General features: G+C 50.7%; 14 protein-coding genes across 14 annotated transcripts; 10 read left to right on the plus strand and 4 right to left on the minus strand.

Annotated features, from left to right (window-relative positions):
- Positions 1 to 110: 110 nt before the first annotated feature.
- Positions 111 to 1,000, minus strand: P152DRAFT_458429 (uncharacterized protein). The gene has a single exon (XM_033679460.1). The coding sequence runs from the start codon at positions 837 to 839 to the stop codon at positions 468 to 470; it is 372 nt and encodes a 123-aa protein (XP_033534235.1). The 5' UTR covers positions 840 to 1,000; the 3' UTR covers positions 111 to 467.
- Positions 1,001 to 1,724: 724 nt separating this feature from the next.
- On the plus strand, positions 1,725 to 3,049 carry P152DRAFT_507439 (putative mannan endo-1,4-beta-mannosidase A; the record flags this gene model as incomplete). The annotated part of the gene is made up of 4 exons (XM_033682534.1): positions 1,725 to 1,740; positions 1,820 to 2,032; positions 2,087 to 2,629; positions 2,681 to 3,049. 4 exons carry the CDS (start codon positions 1,725 to 1,727, stop codon positions 2,971 to 2,973), a joined length of 1,065 nt encoding a protein of 354 aa, XP_033534236.1. The 3' UTR covers positions 2,974 to 3,049.
- A 621-nt stretch (positions 3,050 to 3,670) lies between these two features.
- P152DRAFT_435896 (uncharacterized protein) lies at positions 3,671 to 5,102 on the plus strand (the record flags this gene model as incomplete). Its single annotated transcript, XM_033677545.1, has 7 exons — positions 3,671 to 3,794; positions 3,868 to 3,933; positions 4,019 to 4,149; positions 4,201 to 4,240; positions 4,293 to 4,388; positions 4,439 to 4,505; positions 4,555 to 5,102. The coding sequence occupies 7 exons, from the start codon at positions 3,671 to 3,673 to the stop codon at positions 4,631 to 4,633; spliced, it is 603 nt and encodes a 200-aa protein (XP_033534237.1). The 3' UTR covers positions 4,634 to 5,102.
- Positions 5,103 to 5,455: 353 nt separating this feature from the next.
- P152DRAFT_396787 (Sm-like ribonucleo protein) lies at positions 5,456 to 6,038 on the plus strand (the record flags this gene model as incomplete). Its single annotated transcript, XM_033676377.1, has 4 exons — positions 5,456 to 5,495; positions 5,576 to 5,644; positions 5,701 to 5,816; positions 5,865 to 6,038. 4 exons carry the CDS (start codon positions 5,456 to 5,458, stop codon positions 6,036 to 6,038), a joined length of 399 nt encoding a protein of 132 aa, XP_033534238.1.
- A 765-nt stretch (positions 6,039 to 6,803) lies between these two features.
- On the plus strand, positions 6,804 to 8,101 carry P152DRAFT_344026 (uncharacterized protein). Its single transcript, XM_033675353.1, has 5 exons — positions 6,804 to 7,177; positions 7,227 to 7,268; positions 7,328 to 7,370; positions 7,428 to 7,820; positions 7,893 to 8,101. Coding segments are annotated over exons 1-5 (600 nt in total). The 5' UTR covers positions 6,804 to 7,057; the 3' UTR covers positions 7,895 to 8,101.
- Positions 7,723 to 9,630, plus strand: P152DRAFT_343976 (GroES-like protein). The gene is made up of 5 exons (XM_033675350.1): positions 7,723 to 7,820; positions 7,893 to 8,190; positions 8,278 to 8,648; positions 8,713 to 9,124; positions 9,186 to 9,630. Exons 2-5 carry the CDS (start codon positions 7,984 to 7,986, stop codon positions 9,531 to 9,533), a joined length of 1,338 nt encoding a protein of 445 aa, XP_033534240.1. The 5' UTR covers positions 7,723 to 7,820; positions 7,893 to 7,983; the 3' UTR covers positions 9,534 to 9,630.
- Positions 9,631 to 10,043: 413 nt separating this feature from the next.
- P152DRAFT_343991 (uncharacterized protein) lies at positions 10,044 to 11,144 on the plus strand. The gene is made up of 2 exons (XM_033675351.1): positions 10,044 to 10,602; positions 10,653 to 11,144. Exons 1-2 carry the CDS (start codon positions 10,160 to 10,162, stop codon positions 10,996 to 10,998), a joined length of 789 nt encoding a protein of 262 aa, XP_033534241.1. The 5' UTR covers positions 10,044 to 10,159; the 3' UTR covers positions 10,999 to 11,144.
- A 287-nt stretch (positions 11,145 to 11,431) lies between these two features.
- Positions 11,432 to 11,851, plus strand: P152DRAFT_381078 (uncharacterized protein; the record flags this gene model as incomplete). The annotated part of the gene is made up of 1 exon (XM_033675727.1): positions 11,432 to 11,851. A coding segment is annotated over one exon (420 nt), but the record flags the coding sequence as incomplete, so codon positions are not given.
- Positions 11,824 to 12,809, plus strand: P152DRAFT_344044 (uncharacterized protein). The gene has a single exon (XM_033675354.1). It carries the CDS (start codon positions 11,961 to 11,963, stop codon positions 12,540 to 12,542), a length of 582 nt encoding a protein of 193 aa, XP_033534243.1. The 5' UTR covers positions 11,824 to 11,960; the 3' UTR covers positions 12,543 to 12,809.
- Positions 12,810 to 13,060: 251 nt separating this feature from the next.
- Positions 13,061 to 14,692, plus strand: P152DRAFT_344083 (uncharacterized protein). Its single transcript, XM_033675355.1, has 3 exons — positions 13,061 to 13,120; positions 13,176 to 13,890; positions 13,939 to 14,692. The coding sequence occupies exons 2-3, from the start codon at positions 13,195 to 13,197 to the stop codon at positions 14,599 to 14,601; spliced, it is 1,359 nt and encodes a 452-aa protein (XP_033534244.1). The 5' UTR covers positions 13,061 to 13,120; positions 13,176 to 13,194; the 3' UTR covers positions 14,602 to 14,692.
- Positions 14,693 to 15,364: 672 nt separating this feature from the next.
- Positions 15,365 to 16,442, minus strand: P152DRAFT_344023 (uncharacterized protein). Its single transcript, XM_033675352.1, has one exon. It carries the CDS (start codon positions 16,306 to 16,308, stop codon positions 15,586 to 15,588), a length of 723 nt encoding a protein of 240 aa, XP_033534245.1. The 5' UTR covers positions 16,309 to 16,442; the 3' UTR covers positions 15,365 to 15,585.
- A 2,622-nt stretch (positions 16,443 to 19,064) lies between these two features.
- P152DRAFT_344138 (uncharacterized protein) lies at positions 19,065 to 21,569 on the minus strand. Its single transcript, XM_033675356.1, has 2 exons — positions 20,951 to 21,569; positions 19,065 to 20,710 (listed from the first exon to the last, which is right to left on the minus strand). Exons 1-2 carry the CDS (start codon positions 21,072 to 21,074, stop codon positions 19,251 to 19,253), a joined length of 1,584 nt encoding a protein of 527 aa, XP_033534246.1. The 5' UTR covers positions 21,075 to 21,569; the 3' UTR covers positions 19,065 to 19,250.
- Positions 21,058 to 22,391, plus strand: P152DRAFT_458437 (uncharacterized protein). Its single transcript, XM_033679461.1, has 2 exons — positions 21,058 to 21,561; positions 21,616 to 22,391. The coding sequence occupies exons 1-2, from the start codon at positions 21,233 to 21,235 to the stop codon at positions 22,121 to 22,123; spliced, it is 837 nt and encodes a 278-aa protein (XP_033534247.1). The 5' UTR covers positions 21,058 to 21,232; the 3' UTR covers positions 22,124 to 22,391.
- P152DRAFT_458438 (uncharacterized protein) lies at positions 22,120 to 24,789 on the minus strand. Its single transcript, XM_033679462.1, has 3 exons — positions 24,217 to 24,789; positions 23,321 to 24,156; positions 22,120 to 23,270 (listed from the first exon to the last, which is right to left on the minus strand). Exons 1-3 carry the CDS (start codon positions 24,564 to 24,566, stop codon positions 22,294 to 22,296), a joined length of 2,163 nt encoding a protein of 720 aa, XP_033534248.1. The 5' UTR covers positions 24,567 to 24,789; the 3' UTR covers positions 22,120 to 22,293.
- Positions 24,790 to 25,125: the final 336 nt, after the last annotated feature.

The raw sequence follows: 25,125 nt of genomic DNA on the forward strand, positions 1-25,125 counted from the left end.
ACGTCCAACAGTTACGCTCTCCAACGGTTTGACACACACCGTACCGGTCAGAGTTCGATTATAACATTATATTCGACTCTATAAGAGGATCGGGTTGTATATATCAACGATTCAATACATCGCTCGGCAACTCGAGTACATCATCCGGGACCATTCAACTGAACTCATTTTCTGTCGCTCTAACTTAAGATACAAGTATACCGCTCCCTTGCGTCACCTACCACCAGAATCCGATGGATCATGGACCCAGGTGCCTATTGATGAATTCCTGCAGCCTACCTACAATCCCTCCGCCGAACTCCGAGATAACCCATCCTCGAAGAAATGTTGATCCTACTCTGGTGCTGATTATACAGTTGTACTCAATCTGATATTCGTCGGAATCGCTTGTCCCGTCACTGTCTAGGCGGCATGCACTTGGCTCGAAGCGTAAGACTCCCATGCCATTGCGCCCGACAAAAATTGGCTCACGAAGACGTGATATTGGTTCCGCTCGCATTATTCGCATCTTCTTTCCCCTCTACCAGCCTCATAGTCTCCTCGATAACCAGCATGTCTCGCTCGATCGTCTCCGCCCATGTCTGCAAGTCGCCCATTTCTTTCAGCTTTTTCGTGCTGGTGTCCGCCATTTTCTGCAATTTGGCCGTCTCTTTGGTCAACGCGGCCGTGGCTTTGGCGACTTGCTTTTCTTGCTTCTCGATCGATGCCGCGTTCGCGTGAAGGTCGGCCGCTCGAGTCTTCATGTCGTTGTCGATGGAGCTGCCCACCGCTGCGAGCGATGCCGTCACGGCTGCCCGCGCCTCGGCGACTCTGCGCTCTTCGTCTTGCGGTGAGGACATATTGATGCAGATGTCGTCAAAATGAGGGGAGTTATATGGTTTATATCAGTTTCTTGCCGGTACGGTTGTATCCTGCTGGTTGTGTCGCTTCCCGAAACCTTAGAGCTGTCCCTGCATGAGACCATGAGCTCCCATACCCAAGCCATCTTCTCTGATTGGTTTGTTTCGTTCACCTTTCTTGACGCCCTCTTTGGCCGTTATACAGTATATATTTGCAGGTGATCAGCGCCATGGCCCGAATCGGGTTTCTCTGTTATTTCTGCGTCCTACAGTCAAGTCTCTTCTATGCTCAAGTCATGTTTCGTGAACATGAATGTGGGCAGCAGTACAGCCCCCAGATCGGGCACACGGCTTCAATTTTCTACTCTCGCTTTGGCCAGTCGCTCGGTGGAATTCCTTTCGTTTCATCATCTTGTTCAAGGCTGGCATGCTCCGGAACCTCCGGTTCCTCCAATGCGCAGAAACGCCGCTCCAATTATGGTCTGAGTTGCAACCTCTACTAGGCTTAATGGGGCACGGACTCGATGTGCTCCGTTTCTCGAACAAGATTGTGGTCAGTTGATATTTCGATTCCTGACTTTCCATGAACCTGGCATTTCTTTAGCCTTCGTTATATAGAATTTCATTTAATCGTTTGCCTGGAGAGAAATTCGATCAACCGACATTGGCCCGAGAATCAAATACCTTAATTATCCTAGACAACTAGGCCAGGCCGACCAGGGTATCGGTTTCATGCGATTTCACAGATTTACTCATTACGGTGCTCCGTACTTTGTACGGCATCATGCTCCAAAATTGCACGGTGCCAATCTGCGACTTTAGAAACCTGGCGACGTTCACTGGTCATTTTTATGAATCGTCCAGACATTATATAGTTGTCTAAAGATGCCCCTCCTAGCCTGTGAGTCCGAGACGCAATTTTCATGCTCTCGTCTCCCAGTTTTTGACAATGAGGTGGCTCCCGCTCTTTTCGATTTTAGGTCTTGCCTCTGCGCAGGGTATTTCCAGTGTTAATGGACTGAAGTTCAATATCGATGGCGTAACCAAGTATTTTGCAGGAACCAATTCGTACTGGATTAGCTTCCTCACAAACAATGCCGACGTTGACAAGTCGTTGGATGACTTCAAGAGCAGCGGGCTAAAAATCTTGCGGATTTGGGGGTTTAACGACGTAAATGCCATACCAAGATCAGGTATGTCTTGACACCCGTTCTCCAAGTTCGAGCAGTGCCAACGGGTAGCGGCAGGAACCGTCTACTTCCAAGCGCTGGTGCCTGGCAAGCCAGCTCAGATCAACACCGGCGCCGACGGCTTGCAACGCCTCGATTACATCGTCAAAGCCGCCGAAGCGCGCGGAGTCAAACTGATCATCAACTTCGTTAACAACTGGGACGACTACGGTGGCTTCAAATCATACATGAAATTCTTCGCCAACGGCGCGGACAATACGGGATGGTATACGCACGAGGCGGCGCAGAATCAATACCGCACTTACATCCGCACCGTGGTGAATCGCTACAAAGCTTCCTCGGCGGTGTTCGCGTGGGAGCTAGCGAACGAGCCGCGGTGCAAAGGCTGCGACACGTCGGTTATCACAAAGTGGGCGACGGAGACGTCGAAATACGTTAAATCTTTGGACTCCGAGCACCTGGTCACGCTGGGAGATGAAGGGTTCGGGTTGCCGGGCGATGGCTCTTACCCGTATCAATTTGGCGAAGGGGTGGATTTCGTAAAGAATCTCGCCATTCCGACGCTCGATTTCGGTACTTTTCACCTCTATCCAGAGGGCTGTAAGTGTTTTAGTACATCTTCTCGCCGATCGTCACTAATCCATCGTCTAGGGGGTGTAAGTAACGATTTTGGGAACGGTTGGGTCCAGAGCCATGCAAAAGCTTGTGCGGCAGCGAAGAAGCCATGCCTGTTGGAGGAATATGGTGTGACCAAAGATCACTGTGGTGTTGAGGCTCCGTGGCAGAAAACCTCAAGGAGCACGAATGGCATAGCTGGGGATCTTTTCTGGCAGTTTGGGGAGACCCTCAGCTCGGGGAAAACGCACGATGATGGTCACACCCTCTATCACGGCTCAAGCGACTGGACATGTCTCGTTACAAATCATGTAAAAGCCATCGGCTAAGTACTTGATTACTAGTATGTAGGATCGCCTCGAAGGATCAACCGGGGATTGTCTGGACACGCGAAATACAGTGCATGCACATGGCAGAAAATGACACTTTTATCCACGTAAAATGATCTTCCCCTCATTTTCAGGTCCCTTGGGCCTAAGTTAAATAAATTAATCGTCGAAACCGGGATATATTCGAGTTTATTCCTGTTTCGCTCATATGGTGGTTTCCACCTTGCAATCCAATTGGCGTGTTTCAAAAAACCTGACCACTCCCTCGACGCCCTCCGTGCCGTTATTGGTCATTATCCGACGCCATCATTAATTTGGGACTGCACGATCAACACGAACGAGGTGTGCGAGCCTAAATAAGAAATGAAATGAGCGGAGGATAAATGTGCTGCTACTACGTAGTACTCTAATTCAGACTATGATGCGGGCGACCAGTCCAGCGCTGACGAGGCGTGGAAGGGGTGAGGGCAATAAAACCATATCAATATCTTGGAAGCGCAGGCCGACTTGCATAAGTATTTTTCTTCACTTGGGTTGAAGTCTTCAATAGCCTCATAATGCATTACGCCAGTCTACCAACAATTCTGTCCCTAGTTGGATTCGCTTCTGCCCACGCGACATGGCAGCAACTTTGGGTGAATGGCCAGGATATGGGCAAGTAGAACTAGCAAACGAGAGTTCGTGATATGGTCTAACAATGCGGGTAGAAACGAAATGCACACGTATCACGAATAATAACTCCCCCCTGACGGATGTCACTGCCCCCGAGATCGAATGCAATGCAAACAGCGGACCCGCTCAGTCAGTCTGTGATGTCCAAGGTATGAACGATACTGTGGAATCTTCCAATTGCTCTTTTAGTACCAGAAACGCTGACCTAACTTCTCAATTCAGCCGGAGGCAAGCTTACAGTCGAGATGCACCAACACGATACCCGAGGGTGCACTGAAGAAGCGATTGGTAAACCCCCATAATTCTTGGATATTGGATATTGGAATTCAAGCATTGGTACTTCCACTTTGGGTTATTTCGCTAACCGCGATAGGCGGCCGCCATTTCGGTCCAGTGCAGGTCTACATGTGCAAGGTTGCAGATGCAGCATCATCAACCGGCGGCTGTAATTGGTTCAAGGTGGCTTCGAATTCGTATGCGGGCACCGATGCATCGTGGGGAACAGTACGTCCGACAATGGCTCGGGCAGCCTCGATCCGCTGACAAGGTGCGAAGGAAATTCTGAACGAGAACTGCGGAAAAATGGAATTCGCTGGTGAGACCATCCATTGGCAGAGATATGGGTGACGGCGACTGATGACTCCTAGTCCCGAAGAGTATCGCATCAGGCGACTATCTTGTCCGTGCGGAGGCAATTGCGCTGCACTCGATGCCGGCACAAGTTTATCCCGGCTGTTACCAAGGTCCGCAACCCGCCATTCCAAGGAAAATATCAAGCTAACTCTAAGCACAGTCAAGGTGACCGGCGGAGGGTCTGCCAATCCTCCTGGTGTGCGCTTTCCAGGGGCCTATTCCCAAAGGTATGAGGGCGCAGACAATAAATGATGGATGCTCGCTAATTTGAAACAGTGATCCGGGCATCGACATCAACATATATCAGGACAAGATCGAATATAATGCTCCAGGACCTACTATCTTCACGGGGTGAACGCATTTCAACTGTGTCCAGGCAGATGCCACGGCCGAAAGATAAGGCCGTCAGGAAAATACTTAGCTCAATATTCCATGCTCCTTAAACAATAGCATCAGGCGCCCCAGTGATGATATGTCAGGATATATCCAAGTTTATGTGTTCGCCTGGAGAAAAGAAAGAAGAAATGGGACTCAGAATAGAAATCAGTTCCCAGCATCGACAGTACTGATTTAGCATACCACTAATTACACTTTAAGGTAGACCTCAAAGACGATAACGAAAAGATATGATTTATACTTTCTAGCCGTAGATTGAAACTCATCATGCTCAGTGGTTGCATTGACGCTTCAAGACCTCAAGGACTTCTTGAGGAGCATCGACCGCTTCATGCCATGGCAGCTTCCTCAAATTCCCATATTTCTCCCTATAAACAATAGGATCGACCTGGCTTGAGTTAGTGATACCCGGATCTGTGGCATCAAGAAAGAATCTGTATTACAACTGAAGTAAGAGAGAGGCTGAGAGGTTCGTCATCGAAGTGAGGGAAATCGGCTGGCTCCTTTAGCGCCATCTGATTGGCCATTTCAATCACATACAGGTCACGTGCATCACCATTCCACAACCCTCATCGAATCTTGCTCCGATTGCTGAGTCCATCCTCGCTGCGCTCTCTACTATCATGGACCGGCAGAACAAGCAAAGCAATTAATACCCGAGCAATCAATGGAGGATCTGTCGCTGAATGATCCACCGCCGCCAGGGGGCGGTCCTTCCACCCAGCAAAATGCACCCCCACCGGCGATGGCACCACCGCTAGCTCCTCAGCTTCCACCGCAAATGTTCACGACCGCAGCGCAGCTATTGGACCTGACCGACAGTAAGATGCGACCCTAACCCTCCTGGCAGACGGACTGGTGTTGATTGTTGGAAGGCTGACTGCAATACGCGCCATTTCAGAGAAACTTATGGTCGTTCTTCGCGATGGACGGAAATTGATCGGCGTGCTGAGAAGCTGGGATCAGTATGGTAAGTTCGTCGCAGGCCATCGGAGAGGTCATAGGCTTATTGGAATGGCGGTTCAGGCAATATTGTTCTACAAGATACGGTTGAGCGATTATTCGTCCCCAAGTTCTTCGCCGATATCAAGCGCGGCATATTCCTCGTTCGCGGCGAAAACATTCTACTCTTGGGTGAAATAGTACGGCACTCACTGCTCCTTCGATCGGCTCATGCTGACAATATTCAGGACCTCGATAAAGACGACGACATCCCGGACGGATACGAACAAGCCCCGGTTGAGAAGGTCTTCCTGATGCAGAAGGCCGAGGAGGAGAAAACCAAGAAACGAGAAAAGCGGAAGCAGACCCGGCTACAAGCGTATGGTTTCGAAGGCGAGCGTGCAGGAGAGGCCATACTGTGATGGGCTGGATACGTGGATGCACACAAGAGTTGAATAGATGGACTTCAAGTCGCCGAACGGCAGGGCTGACTTCTCTGGCCCTGTTTCACATGATGGATTTGCAGAATATTGTGAAATGCAACTCATCACAGTCAAGGAGAATAGCAAACAGATAGGCGTCCTATGGGAGCTGCTAGAGGCTTCCGGTGACGCCTGAAAGGCGCATAGCGTCATACAAGTGGAAATGTCCATTAAGTGACGAATATGAGCGAATGGAGATGACTGTAACGCAACATGTGCACCATGACTCTTAACCCGAAATTGCCCAAGCCTCATGCCAATATCACCGAGAGGTCCATCTGTAAACATGCTGCAGTGCATCTTCAGTGCAACAACTTTCCTTTCCTATCTGATACTACCTATATTCTTGGTGATGAATCCCAGAAACCAACTTGCAGGGGCCCCAGCTTGCCATCGAGCTCCCATGTGCTTACCATCTTCTCTCTTCAGGCATTATTTTGAGGAACTACTGACTCAGCCGAGCCTCAAGTCGCTAAAAAAGGTATGTTCATGCGTCAGTAGCAACACCTGTAAAGTACTATTACGCTTCAAAAAGTTACGGTGCTACACGGGAACCATAATTCCTATCTCTCCTCATTATTGTCCGGTCAACGACTTGTTTTCCTATTGATTGAACAATTCCTTCCAAATTATAAAAATGGACTTGTTAATTACCGCTTGTGGTTAGTCTATCTACTTTGGGTTTAGCGCCAGCGCATCTATTCCGTTCCGTCATTTAATATCCGTGCTCCCCGACTTCATACCATTCACCGCCAAAAACTCAAGAGCGTATATTAGTTAGTCAAGTCAATAGCTGTATCCTCTCCTCATTATGCCGACCAAAAAACCTACATTCCTCCCTGCCTTCACAGAAACCCCCATAATCAACGCAGAGAGTAGGCTACTCCAGCTACGAGAAATGCTTTTGGACGAGTCACTTGCGTTCCAGCACAAGAATATCTCATTCCTCATACAGTTATATGAGAGTGGCCAACTACCTCCGGCTCCAGGACAGGACGTTTGGATTATGGACGGGAAAATTATTGATGGTCCAACTTGCGCCTGAAGAGTTCCCGAAAGGTGCGGTACTTTGGGTCGAGGTATATCTTACCCTCATTTATCTTATTACTTTACTTACTCGACGCTTAGGGAATGGCTTTTCAGTTTATGCAGACGGCTCAAACACCACTGGTGGAGGCTTATGGTAGTAATAGATATTGTGAGAACCCATGGTCTAACCGTCATTATAGGCTGTAGCTGTGCAAATGGGACAATCGGCGTCCTACGGGCTTGGTGTGCTATCGAATATGCATGAGGTACAGGTATAAACTCTCTTCTAATCTTCACTAGATCTTTGCAAGGTCCCGACTCAGAGGAACCCTCGGTGGTACCGGAATCACCCTCGTCGGTTCTATTGCGAACGACACCGCTCGAATACGCGGACCATTTCCTCATCGGATTTGACCCAGCCGAACTATAATCCACCCACCTATCAGGGTCATCTCGGTTTCTTGCCTGTGTCGACGGCCAACGGTATCGTCTTTGGGGAGCAAATTTTGATAGAAATGCAAATAATGCGGGCGGATGGCAGGATCGTTTCACCTTGGTTTGTAGAATACGCTGCGGTTACGACCTGGAGTTATGCAATTTCGGCTGTCCGGGAATGGAATGCGGAACCATCTATTATTCGCGACTACTTCGGGGAATACTGCCCTTTTCGTTGTACAGAAGAAAAATGGCATTGTAAGTCAGCTTCCAGTCGTATAGGTCTTCATGGACATGTAATTATTATTTTACTTAATTAGAAAACGTTAGGACGAGTTTTAGGCACCCCAGAACTAAAATAGCCTACAGAAATGAGACTACGTAATTAGCAGGCATTAGAGGGGCCTGGGTACTTCGATACATGACTCTCGACTCTCAGACTCTGTGGGATTCCGTCAAAAACGGCGTCTCAAACCGCTCTTTTCGGCGGCAATTTCGCAGGTCCTCAGATTCTAGCTGTAATATCGCTGAAAGCTTTCCTCATATCCTACCTTGCTTTTCTCAACCGACTTCCAATATGACATCGATACGCTCCTCTGTCTTGCATGGTGTGAAGGACTTGAGGATTGTGAGTCTTGATCTTCGCAATTTTTAACCAAGTTCCGCTCGCATCATCCGCTTTGCTTACCATATACCTATTGTGGGGATGATATAGGAGACGCATCAGCTACCTCCTCCCGAACCAAATGACCTGCAAATCTCCGTTCGAACAACTGGGCTATGTGGGTCGGACCTCCATTACTACCATCATTTTCGGAATGGAGATATCCTCGTCCGCGAGCCCCTCTCATTGGGTCATGAGTCTGCTGGTATTGTCGAGGCAGTCGGCAGCGATGTCGATGGCTTCGAGGTCGGAGATCAGGTGGCGCTTGAAGTCGGGATGCCATGTGAGACGTGTGCCCGGTGCCAGGAGGGGAGATATAACATCTGTGAAGCGATGAGGTTCCGTAGCAGCGCGCGGGTGTTTCCGCACGCGCAAGGCACCTTACAGGAACGAATCAATCATCCGGCGCGGTGGTGTCACAAGTAAGTGGAAGCTCCGTTCGCGTTTCTAACGGTACGCCTCGGGACCAGGGCTGATCAGAAGTAGGCTTCCACACGATGTCTCCCTAGAGCATGCGGCATTGCTTGAACCTCTCAGCGTCGCGGTTCATGCCTCGAAAAGGGCCAAGTTGAAAGGAGGAGAAAAGGCTCTGGTGCTAGGAGCGGGAACCGTCGGCTTGCTGGTAGCTACGATGGCCATTATTCGTGGAGCCGAGTCCGTTGTGATTGCAGACATCGATGCGGGTCGAGTGTCGTTCGCTACGAATAATGGATTTGCTCACGCCGGGTTCCCCATACCCCTTCGGCGGCCAAATTCAAATGAGGAGAGCCTTGTTCTTGCCCAGGAAACAGCGGAAAGCATCAAAAGCAAAATCCTGGCCTCAGGGTCCGAGCTAGGCGCCCCGGATATTGTGTTTGAATGCACTGGAGTTCCATCTTGTCTTCAGACTGCTATCTTTGTACGTCTCTCACCTCTACTCGTCCGAAAGATTCGAACTAACGGGCGATTTTCCTACCAAGGCGACACGACCAGGCGGGAAAGTCATGTTGATAGGAATGGGGAATCCAGTCCAGACCCTCCCGATCTCCGCCGCCGCGCTTCGTGAAATCGATCTCGTGGGCGTTTTCCGATATGCGGATACATATCCAGAGGGCATCACCTTGGTCCAACAAACGATCTCCAACCCGAATCTCCCCGATATTTCCAAGTTGATCACGCACCGGTTCGAAGGCCTCGACAGTATCAAGGACGCATTCGAGATGGCTGCGAGAAGTCAGGATGACAGCCAGAAGATGGTTCTAAAAGTCATGATGACTATGGGTGAAGCACCGCATCACGACCTGTCTGGTTCAAACAAGAGGTCATAAAGGGTGCCATCTGTTAGCTGGCTCTGGCTCCTGAAATTCAACCCGTTAACAAAAAGCAAGGTTAGCTTTTTTTTCGCCAATCCGAAATACCTCCCGACCAAATACTCAGCCAGGGCGAGCGGAGGAATAGAGCCAGCCTGAGCGGTGGCTGGGATTTGTTCGCTGATGCGGTCACAGATCAATTGATATGATTGATGATTGATGGGCGAGATTTGTTGCAGCCTGGCAGCCTGCGCCGTTCGAGCACGGGGCTGATCAGACCATACATCACGTGCCATCGAAGGAGCAATGACGTCGTGGTACAGGCCTGGCAGGTGCTGTGGCGCCAAATAGCGGGGGTTGGTGACGCTTCACCTTTGGTAGCAACAGGGAAAGTCTCCCAAAAATGCGTCATGCGACGATGGCCAAAACTCCTGTGCCGCCTGTGAACCCTTCATATCTCATCACCGCCTCTCTCAAGAGATATCAGGGACCTTTCCTTACCTCCTTTTCGCTTTTACCCATAAGATAGTCCTCTCCTTCACTTTTCCTCCAACTTTCTTGCCAGCAAAACCTCATTCGTTTCCTCAACCTCGCTCCCAATCCCACTTGCTTCATTTAGCTTTAATCCCACAACAATTCTAACCATGGCGCTCGGTCGTAGTCTACTCAAGCTCCTACAGACCGTCCTGTATGCCATCGAATTCTGTTGCGCAGCAATCATTCTAGGCATCTTTTCATATTTCCTCGCCGTCCTCGCCAAGAATGATCTGGATATTCCTCGCTGGCAGCAGGCCGTCGAGGGTATCTCGGGGGCAGCAGCTCTGTACTTGATCTTCGCCGTCCTCCTCACCTGCTTCCTAGGCGGAAAGCCCTTCTTCGCATTCCTTGCCATTGCCCTGGACGTCCTATTCTGCGGCGGCTTCATCGCCATTGCGATCTTGACCCGCGATGGCGCAAACAGTTGCACGGGCGACGTCAAGACGCCGTTCGGAGACGGTCCTGGCGAAAAAGAAGCTCCTGGCGCTGGCGACTACGCCACCGCATGCCGATTGAACAAGGTGGCATTCGCGGTCTCGATCATCGGAGCGTAGGTAGAATCACTTTCCTTTCCCCTGATTATTTGCTAATGTGTGGCAGTGGCCTCTTCCTCATCTCAGCGCTCATACAGCTCGCGCTCGGCCGTAATTACCAGAAGGAGAAGCGATATGGCCCATCGCCCGCGAACAACTACACCTCCGGCACTGGATCTCACTGGTGGCGTCGCAACCGTGGTCCTCGCACCACCAAGGAGGCATACGCCGCCGAGCCGGAATACGCTCCGGCTTCTGAATCAGGTCTCACTGGCGGGCCCCGCGATGTTCTCCCTGAAGGCAGCACCAACGGCACCAACGCCAGCTACGGGACTGGATATCACACTGCCCCGACTGGTACTAGCACTGGCAACCCTTACGAATACAACCGGACGCCTGCTACCAACTATTAATGAATTCTCCATTTGAATTTCCCATCCAATTTGTCATATCAGCGTCGCTCGGGCTTTCGGTCAACATGGGAAGGACATTACTATAGACAGGATTACGGCCGAGTTTCTTCAATCTCAGCATATGATATCCCAATGATTGCTCAGGAAATGCGTGGAGGGTCATGTATTTTAGGAGTGGATCACTCCCAGGCGAAATAGTAATACCTGCTAGTTCCAATCGGTTTTAATGAAAGATGATTGAATCGTCCAAAACCGACCTCTCAATGAGTGCAGTGCATGGTGACGTCACGTGTTACGCGTTTCGAGCCCGTTCCAGGATCCAATTCGTTTCTGGAAGATGATCAAATTTTGTTACCAACGCGTCGAATTTTTGTATGCTTGCACACCAATGATGCGACTGACCAACTAGACAATCTTTGCCTTCCAATCCAAAATGCCTACGATTAATATCCATCCGCGACCTCGCGATGCACAATCCGACGTCCCCAACCCCCTCCCCGAACTCCTCCACACGCCCACCGGCCTCGCGATCCTCGAGCTCCAATCCTCCTTCGCCTTCCCGCCCCGTCCCTCCGCCTCCAACAAGCGTCTCGGACGCCTCGCCTTCCCGCTCTATGATCCCAGCAAGCCCGTCGACGCCCAAGATGCATCGTGGATGAAGAAGGTCTGGCTGTACGTGGGGAAGCATCAGCGGGTCGCGGGGGAGGTGAAGAAGTTGGAGAAGCCGTTGGGGGTGGTTAGAAGGAGAGAGGGGAGTGGGGAGGATGGAGAGGGGGATGATGCTGTGGAGGAGTTGGAGGTGATGGAGATCGTGAAGTGGAAGATCGTTTTCTCGAATCGACCCGAGCCGGTTGGCGCGGATGAGATCGACGAGGTGTTTTGAGATTCTGGCTTTCTGATCCGGGCACCAACGACGACCTTGCAGTGCACAATCTTGAAATCATCCGGAATTATTTTGCCCAATGTTGGGAACTTACCCGACCAAAACTCCAAGTTGCGAGGACAGTTCATTCAACATGGCGTACCGAAATCCTTTCCCGAGCATCGCATGGCTTTTGTCGGATTGCATCTTCCATCATATCGATGAAAGGAATGTGTCGAATGAAACGGTTCGAGAGCCGAGCTATTATTGTGATAGCAGTGGAGATTGTCGCGGGCAAGGCTGTCTTTCGGTGGTCCAACGCACGGCAGAATACGACGACTGGGATCACCACTACAGCACCCTGCTAATTATATCCTGCCTCCGAACGAAAACACAGGCGCCTCAGCCAATAAGTAAATTAATCGAGCAACTTCGATTTCCGAATGGGTTTAGCAGAGGTGCCGAACTGACTTCGCCGACGTGCATGGTGGAAGGCTTATCCGTTGGGAAACATGCGATAACGCCACGAGTTTCATCACTCGGTTGGACTCGTCTCGGAAGACGAGCGGCTCTGGATCTCGATGGTCAACATCTCTTCAATACGATGGTCTTACTTTGCAATGTTTTTCTTCTGCCAAGGCAGACTGCAGCAGATGACCATGGTTCCGTTCGGATGATCTGACACACCTATCCCACACTGAACTTCTAGGATTCCGTGATGGAATATATACCTAACCCTAACCTGGCGTGAACAGTGTGAGGGTACAGCAACACGAAGCCATCGTCGTTTGGGTTCTTCGTCGACCACCTGGCATTGTGTTTTGGCATGACAAGGTAAGGAGAAGCTCCAGAGGATTGAACTGTTCGTGGGAATGAGTGGAGGAAAAGTCGCCCTATGGGCCAATATCGGAGCCGGAACCAATGCGCCGCTTACTGCATCCGGCCCGCAATTCGTTGCAAAGATATTCACTATAGGCGATGCCAACAGACTACCTGTGTACTTGAAAGAGTGTTTGGATACGGCTACTTCGCTAGGCAGGACCCTAATCGCGTGAGTTTGTCCCACGTATCGCCATCTCCATATCGTGCTGATGGCAGTTGGGTAACCCAGAATCTTTGAAGTCGAACCGGGTGGAAGCTGGCTAGTTGCGGCCCTCTCCAAAACCGTGCCAGGTTTTGATACGGATGTTCTTCAACATATCTGTTCGCAGGCCATAGGCAAAGGGTCGCTTGTGCTCCCCGACAGTCATCGCAGCAATGGTCTGTGTTTCCTATGAAAATGGTCTCTATTGTACTGACCGACGGTAGATTTCAGCTATGTCGTGACCCATCCTATGGTGAGCGGTCACTCTTTTGTGGTGGACGCTTCCAGTGGCGAGGAGATGAAATTCTCGCACCTTGAATCAGTGTCCATCGGCACGATCATCTGTTCTACAACCATGCTCCAAGAGCCACGCGCGGATATCGAGGCGCATTCACCAGATGATGTTATTCTTTTGTTCTGCACCAGCTCCCATGTCGCCCACCGCATCGAGCAGCACCTTCGTGCACCGTTTGAATACCGACAAGAACGAATCAACCGCAATCCCCTGTGGATCTATATGGATCTCGCATTTCTCTTCTCCGAGTGGAAAGAGGTCTGGGACTCCGCACGCTGTAGGCTCACAGCACATGACCAAGAAGCCTACTGTTCCTCTATTTCGACAGCACAGGAATTGAACAAGACACTTCATAAGGAAATATCGGGCACCTATGTCTTACAGGAGCACTTGCGATTGCACATCAGCGCACTGCGCAAGTTCCAACAGATCTCAGGTCGTAGAACGAGCTCATGTCGAGAAGCGCTGGAGATCCGTATCGAGGATTACCTTTCTGACCTGAATCACCATCTTGATACATCCGAGGTCGTTTTGAAGCAGCTAAGGATACTCCTTGGCTTGCTCGGTCAGAGTGTTGGGATATGGAATTCTCAGAGGGCAGAGCATCTGCACTGGCTCCTGCTAGTATTCGTCCCGCTAATATTTGTCTCGGTCAGTCCGTCTCTCCTAGGTGGATGTCCCAGCTCCTAACTATCTTAGACGCTATTCAGTATCAACACGATGTCAGTCCCGGCATATTGGTACCCACTGGTCGCATTCCTGGTCCTATCACTTGTGGTGTTCATTCTAACTCTGGCTGAACCCTTACGTCGGGCTTTTACTTCCTTTGCGAAGAACCTATTTCGGGATACGAGTCACAGTCAAACAGTGTCATCTAGCTGCGAGAAGAACATTCTGTCACACCCTACCTCCGTCCCCACAGCGCCCAGTTCTCCCTTTTCTAGATCCAATCTAGGATCATCCGCACCTGATGGATCAGATATTACAGGCGATGGTTATCATGCGTCAATGTCAACGCCACAAGCACGTTCAGCCATGATTACCCGATCTTCTCGAGGCCCGCCAATGGCCTTCCAACCCGGTCACTTTTCTAACCTCTCTCATGACCGATTTTACAGTCCAATGACCGTTCAAGTCGATTCAGCGCAGGTCCGGGCGCATAACAACGCCTCCGTTGAATATCCTCGTGTCCCGGTGCCAACGCATGAAATGCGACATATCAGATCCGTCGATGCGCGACCACTCGCGCAGGCTACATACTTTCCGGGGTCAAGCATTTCACGAACACCACCGATGCCTGAAGTCGTGCCAGTGTCTTCATCCTCGTCGGAAGCTAGTGTTAAGCTGACTAGACACGGATAACTTGGCAGGTCTGAATAATGAAAATATTTCAACGACTGGGTTGTTGTAAGCATTTTGATGATAATCATGTGTTATTCTTATTCTCTTAAAATATAATTGCCTTCGGCCTCTCGTCCACACTTTCCTGTTCCTGCCATGTCCAAGGCTTCCGCTCACTCACCTCTGGATTAACATTCCATCCAATGTCCCTGTTTCCAGGCGTCTACAGCTGTGTTGACTGGCCCAATGTGGCAACGGCCTTCTATCGGCAACCCCAACTCCGACAGATCAGCTTAACGCGAGCCTGGAGCAGGGGCCGATTGGAAGATCACAACGTGGCAATCTCCTACTCTATCTCTCCAAACAAGATCGTTAGAAGATTTACTACGCTGGTTTCATTTGGCAATGTGATTCAACTTCACACTGTGTCCATGACCAGCAGCGAAAATTTTCTCAAGGGAATATTTCCCACTCATCAAGTCTCGATACACAAGATCACACGAAGTACACGACATCACTGCATGAGAGGAATAATTCTGATGATATGGCGATTCAGAATATGAAGACTAAAGCACATGAAGATTGCAGTACATGAAACCCGATCCAAACGCCGACAAAGTCCCTGACCCAAATCCAAACTCCATATGACAAAGGTGACCATGCGAACTCCGAAACTGCAGATGGATATCCCGAGATCCACCTCGAATCTCCAGTGAACCTTGAACTCGATTTAGGGGTGTATGTGTACACCCGATTGCGGTGTGAACTCAGATTGTGTTGGGGAGGCACTCCTCCCCAGTGAGTATTGCTCATCGGTTTGTGTAGGTGTCCGACTTGCGGTGCTCTCAGGCCGTGTACGCCGTTTGTGGTGTGGGGGAGCCAAGACTTCTCCCCAGTGAGCATTGCTCTCATCGGTTTGTGTGTGTGTACACTCGACATATCTGTGCACCAGCTTTGGGTGTGCACCCGATTGGTGGTGCGCTGGGGTGGGGTGCGTCCATGTCCTCAGAAATCATGGGGGATGCACTCAATCCACCTCCGAAGTTCCCGTCCATGGTGGTCCATCCACATCTCCATGGGGGCACGCTCGTCGGCCAGGTTCCCATCCTCCGGAACCATCTGCTTTACCAGGAGTGCGTTCATACCCGGTTGAACACGGGTCATCAGCAGCTCTGCCTCGCTTGTGATGCTGCACTCATCTAGCTGCTTCTCGACCGCTTCGGCCAGAATCTGGGCCGAATTTTCGTTGGGTGCGACTTTGGCAACCCACGTTTGATCCATTCTCACCTGTGAATCCCTCGCCACGACGCCGAGCACCTTGTTATACACCTCATTACAACTCTGGTACTCCCCATAGTGGGATGTGATGGTGTCGTAGTTCAGGAGGCGGGTGATGATGTTTGCTGGGTTGATTCCCAGTGCAGTCGCCGGACGGTAGATGATTTTGAGGAACTCTTTGCGAGCCCTCGCGAGGTCTTTGTTTTTGGCTTTGCCTTCAAGGGTAGCCGATTTGAGGACGCTCCATTTTTGAGAAAAAGAGCGGTATCTGTGGCAGTCCTGGACGTCGACTCGTGCTTTGATGTTGTTGTGCACGTTGTAGTCGACGGCAAGGATGCAGAAGAGAAAGTTTTGGAGTGAAACAACTTCTTTCTGCTCCTTGGTTCGTGGAACTTTGTTCCGGGAGAGGATGCGACCAATAAAGGCCTTGGCAAAGTTAAGAAATGCCATTTCGAGGTGTGTTGAGGTGTGTGATGGGCGTGCATGTGGGTGTTTCAGGATGCTTTGTGCTTCAGGATAGAGTTATGACAGAGTATGGCCACAGTTCATAGAGTCGATATTTAATATCTCAGCTCATAGCATGTGTGAAATGTGAAGGAAACGATCGGGATCAAAGGCATACATGGTGAGCCATTTGTGTCCGAGATGCCAGGGCCGCTGTGGAGAGCTTTCGCTACTCGGGGTTCCCCATGTTGGTGAGATCCCCAAGGGACCAGGAAGCTGAGCGGGTATCATGAGTCAGATGGCAGAGAGAGGGTTAGTTTCTTCGATTCCATGGTACAGATTCTCCCCATCAAGGGTATCAACCATCAAGTTGGCTGTAGGGCTGAACAATTTTATACGTTTCCTCGGTACAGACCCTCCCATGACGAGTATCAACCATGGAGTTGGCCGTAGGGCTGACCTAATTTATACGTTTCCATGGTATGGACTCTCCCAGCGGGGGGACCAACCAAGGACTCCGCAAAGAATGACTGGGAGTCTCGAGAATATGGAGTTGGTTCGCAATATCCAATTATGCTGCGGTCAGATGACCTCATCTCCACTATACGTTCAGCTATGATGTCTTGCTAGTTTATGCTTCGAGGTGATGACTGAAGTGACTAAATGTGCATGCTATGGTACTTTGCTACTTTTGAAGATATCCGCCCTATGCCCCTATCGAGGCGAGCAAGCACAGACAAATAATAGAAAAATACTGATAAACTAGACTCTATTAGATAAATCTCAATGATGCAAGGAGCCGTTAACACTGGACTTTCTGGGGGAGTGTATGATGTGACTGGTGCACTAGGGGAACTTCCGACATTTCCAGGTTGAATTTCCCCAGGATACAATAAATCAATAGGGCTGAAGTGAATCTCTAACACTTGACTCACCAGGTACAAGTGGTAATGATACGGTATAGTGGTTCAGGGGTTCAGCCTTCAGCCTTAGGATGTTGAGGTCCAGATAATGGTAGGGCTGAAGGTGGCCGCCCCAAGACCCATACGGAATGATGCAACAAAGCGCGTCATCTCTATGCAGCCTCGTAATACTTAAGGAAAAAGTCTCAGGACCAATCGGCTATGGACTTTATAACTAAGCAGATGCATGAATAAAACTAATCCCAGAAGAAGCAGTAATTAGACAATAGTGGTGTGTGTTGACCTGTTTGTATTTGTGACTACTATTGCGAGTGGCAGAGTTGAAAGGTGGAATACAGAGTGGTATAAAGGATTTGCAAGAATGCCATAGACTTTTGATTGAGTACAAATATGAATAGAACCTGAAATTTTTATTACTGGCTACGGTAGTAGTGTATTAGTTGATGTTATAGACTTAAGTTGAGAGTGTGCCTCCCACTGGAAGTCCCACATTAGCGCCCTGTGCCCTGTTGGGCCTGTGTGGTATACCAAAATCGCGGGGACTACGGGAGCTCCCGAAAGCTTAATTCCATATGGTCTTGGCAGGGTCCTCAATTCTGAATTTATGTCTAGTACGTAGTAGGGCAGCGAATTGTTTAATACAGGAGCTAGTGAAATGTTATAGGGTCTAGTGAAATGCTTATAGGGTCTATAGTGAATCATTTACAGCCTAGGGCCTTGACTTCGACTCGGAGGGTTGATCTATGTCTTACTAAGACGTTGCAATCTCACATGCATGCTCAGTCATTCGGTCAGCAAGTCGGACAATAGTCATGTGACTATATCTGAGAACAACCTGAGAACAGCCTGAGCAGTGAGCACAGTACTGAGCACATAAGCAGCTAGGTAGGGTAGGAGAGACCGTAAGCTCAACAGGTTGCCAGACGAAATTTTGTATTTCGTCCTGTCTTCATCCTGATGTTGTTGCGAATCATGGATTGCGCGACGAGAGCAGTTCCTTGCTGTTTATGCATTCTGTTGGAATCAAATTTGAACCGAACACCTGACCAGCGTCTCGGAGCTCGAGCCTTGTCCGACCTTGTCGCATCGGATTGACCTGAACGGACTTTTCTCATCATACAACATGGGCGACATTGGGTCGTCCAGCGCATGCGGAACAAGAGGAAGCGGCCCCATCCTGCCCAACATTCTAACCGTCCCGGATGAAGCATCGGTGGCTGAGAGACCGACGGCTTCATCTCGGCCGTATTCTTGACCCCCGGCGATCCTCTCGTCTCCTTCATCCCATGAAGTGCTAGTACGTCTTGGACCCGGACTGACCTAGCCAAGTTCGTGATCTCCTTGCCTCCTTCCCGTTGTCAAAGCGTATCGCCTCACCGAGGAAAAGATCGGGACTTCATCCATGGCATTTGCCATTGAGGTGACTATATTCACAGTCCTGCCTCATTGCGTTCTCAAGGAACCCTTATGAGCTTTCCCAAAGTTGCCGATCTCGATGGAGATGAATCGCTGAAGTGCTTTCGTGGATCCATTGGGTTCCAAAGTATGCGTTGATGCAATCAACATCGAGGACGTCGTGAGCGCCGGAATTCGGATGAAGTTCACCAGGCTGAGCGAGATGAGGAGGATACAGGATGGTCGCCGAACACACATCTGGACACGCAGATGCTTATCTGTTCGTGTACGACGACTGGAGTGAGGGCACCAGACCTGTTAAGGGATCATCTTTTTGCCAACGAGAAGACAGCATAGAACCAGCATGAGTGAAAATCCGGACCGGCGAAAGCTGGATGTCGCAGTTCCCGGTCAGGGGGATGATAACGGCGAGAGTTCCGTAGTGAAAGACGGGGTCTGGTCCCAACATTCGCAAATAAGGATGATGAAACATTCCTATAGTATTGCAACGTCTTGAACTCGGCGGCCATTAGTGATATTGTGCATCGGTTGGTATGCGGACCGTCCTATTTCGCAGCGCCGCTTTCCCTGCTGTTGCATCGATCGATGTGTTAATCTAGGAAAACGGACTTATCGGGTCGGATTAGCACTGAGGTTTTTGATCATCAGTTTCGCCTGACGGATTTCATCCGGAAACTTCGCGAGTTCATCGGGCTGCACCGAATCGACTAGGAGCTGCAACTGCCTGACTATCCTTTCGGGCTCCTCATCACAGACCTCGAAGGAACGCACTACGGCAGGCCAGTATTTCGACTGCGCCGCGACATCGAGCCAATAGAATCCGACACTTCGACATAATCGGTTCCTAGCGGACTGATGCCCAACAGTAGCAAAGGTAAGCTCTTTCCCCCGGCGAGAGCGCAATTTTTTGAGAGCAACCTGCCACCAAGAAATAAGGGCAGTGGCAGGGAGTTCTAAGATCTTCTGGGTCTCCTTATCCGCCACCGTGTCCGACGTGTGCTCGTAATAGAACATCCCCAAAGCATACGCCGCTTGCGGGTCCCCGGCCATTGCCGCGCGGGTCATGTAATAGTGCCACTCCGCATTGGCAGGCTGCAGAAACTTTCCGTCCTTGATGGACGCGATCAGGTTCGCATAGAAGTAGCAGGCGTACGGGTCCCCGTCCACATCTGCGCCGCGCTTGAGGGAGATCTTCGCCTCCTCTGTTTTTCCCAGGTCGAATTGGACTAGTGCCAGCGACGTCCATGCTGAGATGCGGCGGTGATAAACCCACTGGGCTCCCATTCGCGCCATATCTTTCTCCGCCTTCATCTCTTTCGTCACCTCTTTGTTGTAATTTCTCTTCTTCATCCATCCTTGAAGCGCTTTGGTTGCTTGCTTGAACACGGATTCGGCTGCCGGTAGATCCCCTTGCTCTTCCAATACCTTGCCATAAAGGATCATGGAACCAACGTTATCCTCCGCTAGTCCCTTAAGAATCGGGATGTAGGGCTTAACCACCTCATTATGAATATCATGGGATCGGAGCCCGATATGGATGAATGCATGTACCGCCGTCCGATTTCCTACATCCGCGGCAGCTTGCAGCGCTTTCTGCCCCAGCCGCCCTTGCACCGACCAACCAGCGGACCCGTCTCCATCTTTAAACTTCAAGTAATGGGCGAACGTCGCGAATTTATCGATATCGACGCTCGCCTTCCGGCAGAGCTCCTCCAAGTTGATCGCAGTTCGATCTTTGGCGCCCATGATTGTCTGAAGTATCCGGGCGGTTTCGCGCTTCTCCTGAAGCAAGCCGAATTTTTGGAATTCGTCGGGATGGGGCATCCAAATCTCTAACTTCTCTGCGAGCTCTGGGAGAGGTCGCCGAGATGGGTCTGGACCACGTCGTGCATGCGTACTTCTTGCTGTTTTCCAATATCCGCCGTGATGTTTCGCGGAGGAAGAGAATCCGCTTCGTGTGCATGGTAGCGACTGCATGAGGACTGGACGGCATGTGGTGTAGGTTTGGCTTCCGATTGAAGCAAAAGCTGACAATGGATAGGTACGGATGTCATTGTATGACCAGGCAGCTATTGTTCTGAGGTTAGGCATTGTGAAAATATGTACGATTTCGGTTCGTATCAGGAAGGTATTCGTAGATCGAATGGTCGCAGCGACTCGGAGAGCAATGAGAGCAATATAACATGTTATGAACAGGGAGCGAGTGAAGGTTGGTTAGCTTAACTCCATGGCTACCAGGAAAAGAGGGTGGTTCATCATAAAAGAAATGACAACCCAGTTGGGTAGTTGACATAAATTCATCAGCGAACCTCGATGCCCAGTCGTGAAGCCATTCGGAAAATCCTCGGCTAGCCAAAATATTTTCCATCGTCCACTAAGTTGCCCTGAGGGCAACATTTGTCTTGGAAGATTTCCAGCACAGAAAGAATTCATCCGTACGGATATTTCCTTCAATTAAGTTTATAAATCCATAGAGCCACGGTTTTAGATTTATCCCTTCACTATTTGCAGCACCCTCGGAATCAAAGGCACGATCGATTGCCACCCTCCACCGGTCCCCCACCCGTTTCATTCCTACACCACCCACTACCATGGCAGCCAACAAGCGGCGAGCGGATGCTGCTGTCCAGTCGAGCTCGAGCAAAAGGCGCAGATCGGTCACTCAAGTGAGCGAACACAAGAACGAGACATCCTCGAAGCCAATCGTGGACCGTGACGAGGACCAGAATATGGGAGGCACCGCAGGATTCGAGGAGGAAAACACATCCGAAGTTGAAGAGACGGAAAACGCACACATGGTAGATTCAGACGGATCGGAAAGTTCATCCGACAGCGACGACGCTCCGGAGGAAGTCTCCAAGTCAACCGCAACCCAAGCGCTCCACGCACAAGAAGCGGAGAAAAGCAAGGCGATAGGAAGGTAAGTCGATGCGCAGGATTTCACCAGTGAGGCCTATACTGATATTTCCCGCAGCCGTGTAGCGAAGCTACGAGAGAAGCGTCGCGCTCACGATGACCGACTCCGTCTGCAAGTGCAGACATCTTCACGGCGGAAGCGAACTTCGAAATCACCGGAATCCGACGTCGAATCCGACGCTACATCGGAACTCGACGTCGGTGGCAGCAGAGGTCGTCCTTCTCGTCTCCTTCCCCAATCCCTTCTTGAGGCCGAACGAGAGCCCACACCCCCGACTGAGGACCCCTCCAAGAGATTCGATCTGGCGATCCGGAAGAGCAAGCGGACCGTGTTCGCGTCGGAGAAGTCGCCAAAGGATGTAAAGAAGGGCCCGTTGAATGTACGGGTGCTGAGCAAGCGAAACCAGCTGTTGCCGCCGAAATCGAATGGTGCGAGTCGGAGTATCCGGGAGAAATGGTTACAGGGGAGGTCGCTGGATCTGAATGGTGGGAAGGGGGGCAAGCGGTTGAAAGGGGGAAAGCAGTTGGTGAGGAGAGAGGTCAGGAGGGGCTTCTTGCGCACCTGAGGGGCGTTCGATTAAGATGATGAAGAGATACCTAGGGAGCCATGAGAGTTATCCCAAAAACGATTTTCCGAGGAATGAACGAAAGACCGTTACTCGACGCTATAACTGCGCTAAAAATGACCAGATGATCATATATCTCATAGCCCATGACTTCTCCGTTGCATTCCCTACTAGTGGTTGATTACCGTCCCTGGCGCCTCATCCTCGGCTTTGTACGGCGGATATCCCACGAACTTATTAATCCAGTTCAACACCGCCGTATGCCACATCAGACTGTTCTCTTCCTTTTGCACCCAGTGATTCTCATCCGGAAACGTCAAGAACTGGCTCTCCACTCCCCGCGCCTGCAGCACATTAAACGCCGCCAGACCTTCCGCGATGGTCAACCGGTAATCTAGCTCGGAATGGATGACCAGCTGCGGTGTGCTCCAGTTCCCCGTGAACCGCGCCGGGTCCCAGCGCAACCATTTCTCCTCGTTGTTCCAATAGAACCCTTCCAGATCGTGGGTGGGGAACCACTGCTCCTCGCTAGCGAGCTGCGACACCATGCTGAACACCCCGTCGTGGCAGACGATCGCCTTGAACTTGCGGCCGAGCTCGTGGCCTTGGATCCAGTTCATCATGTAGCCGCCGTAGCTTGCGCCCAGTGCCACGGTCTTGTCGAGGTCGACGTAGTCGAGGTTCTCCTCGATCCATTGATAGCCGGCCACGAGATCTTTGTAAGGTAAGCCGCCCCACTGCCCCTGGATCGCATCAGTGAAGTCTTGGCCAAACCCAGTGCTGCCGGTGGGATTGGGTGCGAACACAACGTATCCAGCTTCGGCGAAGACAGCCATATTCCACCGGGAGGACCAAGCGTCTTCCCATGCACCTTGTGGGCCACCGTGTACAAGGAACGCAAGCGGGTATTTCTTGTCGCTGTCGAAGTTGGATGGCTTCAGAAGGAAGGCTTGGACGTCGCGTTCGGCACCTTTGAAATAGACGTCTGCGACCTGAGACCGTGAGAGAGACACAAGCTTGCCATTCTCGGTATTGGATGAGATGAGCTTCGCCGTGCCTAGGTTTGGGAACAGAATGGAATAGAACGAATTGTCGACAATGTTGGTTCCGCTGATGAAAATATTGCCATCGGCGAGAACCCGCAGGTCTATAATAGGGTCAAAGATCAAATCCCAAAAGTTGACAGGGCTTACGAACCTGAAACATTCCCGTCACTGTAAATCTTCTTGGGGGGGGACGACTCCGCGGGCTGGTTGACTGGGGTGGTGAAAATGCTCGTCCGGCCTCTATCTTCCGCAACGAGATAGAGGTCGTCGCCGTTATTGCTAAACGACACACCGCCCGGACTCAAGGGCCAACTGCCTTTGCCATTGGTGGAGTTGAGCAGATGCAGAAGCCAATTCGGTCTTCGGACATCCGGGATCACAAACAACTGGTTCTTATCGGCTTCGTATCCGTCTTCCTGCATCATTAGGAACGCGGCTTTCTTCCCGTCTTTGGAGAAGACCGGCGAAGTGGTGGCTCCACCGAAGCCTGGGACCAACACTTGGTATATCAAATCGGATGCGGCCAGCGTTCCGTAAAGATTTGCCACGTACACGTTGACTTTCGTGCTGAAGCCGGCCTTGAGGGTGGGCTCCTTCGCGACGAATATTATGTGGTCTTCGCCGATATCATAGTGGTCAATCCCGCCGAATGTCGGCACGGGTGACTCCAGTCCGGTTCCGGCGAGCACATTTCGAAGTGGTGACAAAGCGTAGGACAGCTTTCCGCTCTCAGCGCTGCTAGACGGTTTCGTGATGGTTCCAACGAAGATAGCATTTCTCTCAGGGGCAATATAGGAATCCCAGTGTCGGACAAACGTTTGCTTGTAGAGTTTTCCAGAAGAGAGCTTCTTTGGAGCTTTCCCCGCACTGTATGGAGTACCATCTGGTTTGGCAAGACCGGTGATGGCAAATGTCCATTTGTCATCTGATATCTTTTTAACACGGATGCTCGTTCCCGAGCCATCAAAGTTGCCAGCGATCGCTTTCCTGCGAACGGTAAGATGGATTGTCACAATCATCTCCAGGGAGGAGACCGGAGACACTCACGTGGCTTCGAAAGCATCCGCCTTGCCGACAGCAATGTCGGTCGAATTAGTTTGGCCGGGAAGAAGGAGCAAAACATCTTCATCGTTCAGCCATTGCGGTTCGCTGGCGCCGGCAGCATCGGTCACCAGTTTCGACTCGTTACTCTTGGCATCAAGGACGCGAATCTCGGACTTCTTCCCGTGATTCTCAAAGCTGTACGTGGACACACTATATAAAATCCGCGATCCGTCCGAGTTTGGCACGCCTGAACTTCGACGAGGGGCGCTCAGCATCACCTCAGGGGTGAACTTCGCTGCCCGGACCGTCATGCTGAACAGTAAGACGAGGAAGACGGCTAAGTGGGCTAACATGGCGACCGGTTAGCTATGGGAATAAGGAAGACCAGAAATCCCATTCTCGGATGATTTCAAACGATCAGGTGTTTTTAATTAACATATAACAATAGACCAAGCACCATGCTTCGGTCGGAGCGACAGTTACACAGCATTCTCGTCTAGACTAGTGAAGTTCGAATCGCAAGACCAAAAGGGGAAGGCTGGAGGCGCATACCTGAGAAGAAATGTCGAAATGAATTCTAACACTACGTGTTCAGGAAGGTTGAATAACCAAGCCTCCGGCAGTTAATTTCCTGAGGTACGACGATGAAATAATATGCAAGGAGCTTGTCACGTCGTTTAGTAGAGGAGATTATGTTGACTGCGGGGTTCCGTGTACGGAATATCCATACGGGGACGGTGACACGAACTAAGCCGAGTTAGGCTTCTGCGTTCATATTGCACAACTTCGTCGCTTCATGAAGTAACGTTTCCTTGTCTGCGGGGTGCAGGAAGAGAGAGAACACTGCAGGTAGTCTGCAGTTCAGTCTGCAGTGGTGTCCGTCTGGCATCTGTCCCTCTGGCTGTGCTGACA

This window comes from Eremomyces bilateralis, assembly GCF_010015585.1.
Source record: "Eremomyces bilateralis CBS 781.70 unplaced genomic scaffold P152scaffold_9, whole genome shotgun sequence".
Classification (NCBI taxonomy): Eukaryota; Fungi; Ascomycota; class Dothideomycetes; order Eremomycetales; family Eremomycetaceae; genus Eremomyces; species Eremomyces bilateralis.

What these genes read in the sequence shown, in the direction of transcription:
- P152DRAFT_458429 (XM_033679460.1), bottom strand. Translation starts at nt 839, where the DNA reads ATGTCCTCACCGCAAGACGAAGAGCGCAGAGTCGCCGAGGCGCGGGCA.
- P152DRAFT_344026 (XM_033675353.1), top strand. Translation starts at nt 7,058, where the DNA reads ATGAGAGTGGCCAACTACCTCCGGCTCCAGGACAGGACGTTTGGATTA. An exon ending in GTGCGGTACTTTGGGTCGAG is followed by an intron (nt 7,178 to 7,226) that starts GTATATCTTACC and finishes CTCGACGCTTAG; the next exon opens with GGAATGGCTTTTCAGTTTAT. An exon ending in AGACGGCTCAAACACCACTG is followed by an intron (nt 7,269 to 7,327) that starts GTGGAGGCTTAT and finishes CCGTCATTATAG; the next exon opens with GCTGTAGCTGTGCAAATGGG.
- P152DRAFT_343976 (XM_033675350.1), top strand. Translation starts at nt 7,984, where the DNA reads ATGACTCTCGACTCTCAGACTCTGTGGGATTCCGTCAAAAACGGCGTC. An exon ending in GTGTGAAGGACTTGAGGATT is followed by an intron (nt 8,191 to 8,277) that starts GTGAGTCTTGAT and finishes GGGATGATATAG; the next exon opens with GAGACGCATCAGCTACCTCC. An exon ending in GTCTTCAGACTGCTATCTTT is followed by an intron (nt 9,125 to 9,185) that starts GTACGTCTCTCA and finishes TTTCCTACCAAG; the next exon opens with GCGACACGACCAGGCGGGAA.
- P152DRAFT_343991 (XM_033675351.1), top strand. Translation starts at nt 10,160, where the DNA reads ATGGCGCTCGGTCGTAGTCTACTCAAGCTCCTACAGACCGTCCTGTAT. An exon ending in GCGGTCTCGATCATCGGAGC is followed by an intron (nt 10,603 to 10,652) that starts GTAGGTAGAATC and finishes AATGTGTGGCAG; the next exon opens with TGGCCTCTTCCTCATCTCAG.
- P152DRAFT_344044 (XM_033675354.1), top strand. Translation starts at nt 11,961, where the DNA reads ATGTTGGGAACTTACCCGACCAAAACTCCAAGTTGCGAGGACAGTTCA.
- P152DRAFT_344083 (XM_033675355.1), top strand. Translation starts at nt 13,195, where the DNA reads ATGGTGAGCGGTCACTCTTTTGTGGTGGACGCTTCCAGTGGCGAGGAG. An exon ending in TCCCGCTAATATTTGTCTCG is followed by an intron (nt 13,891 to 13,938) that starts GTCAGTCCGTCT and finishes TAACTATCTTAG; the next exon opens with ACGCTATTCAGTATCAACAC.
- P152DRAFT_344023 (XM_033675352.1), bottom strand. Translation starts at nt 16,308, where the DNA reads ATGGCATTTCTTAACTTTGCCAAGGCCTTTATTGGTCGCATCCTCTCC.
- P152DRAFT_344138 (XM_033675356.1), bottom strand. Translation starts at nt 21,074, where the DNA reads ATGAATTCTTTCTGTGCTGGAAATCTTCCAAGACAAATGTTGCCCTCA. An exon ending in CTTCACGACTGGGCATCGAG is followed by an intron (nt 20,711 to 20,950) that starts GTTCGCTGATGA and finishes TCAGAACAATAG; the next exon opens with CTGCCTGGTCATACAATGAC.
- P152DRAFT_458437 (XM_033679461.1), top strand. Translation starts at nt 21,233, where the DNA reads ATGGCAGCCAACAAGCGGCGAGCGGATGCTGCTGTCCAGTCGAGCTCG. An exon ending in AAAAGCAAGGCGATAGGAAG is followed by an intron (nt 21,562 to 21,615) that starts GTAAGTCGATGC and finishes TATTTCCCGCAG; the next exon opens with CCGTGTAGCGAAGCTACGAG.
- P152DRAFT_458438 (XM_033679462.1), bottom strand. Translation starts at nt 24,566, where the DNA reads ATGTTAGCCCACTTAGCCGTCTTCCTCGTCTTACTGTTCAGCATGACG. An exon ending in GCGGATGCTTTCGAAGCCAC is followed by an intron (nt 24,157 to 24,216) that starts GTGAGTGTCTCC and finishes TACCGTTCGCAG; the next exon opens with GAAAGCGATCGCTGGCAACT. An exon ending in CAGTGACGGGAATGTTTCAG is followed by an intron (nt 23,271 to 23,320) that starts GTTCGTAAGCCC and finishes ACCCTATTATAG; the next exon opens with ACCTGCGGGTTCTCGCCGAT.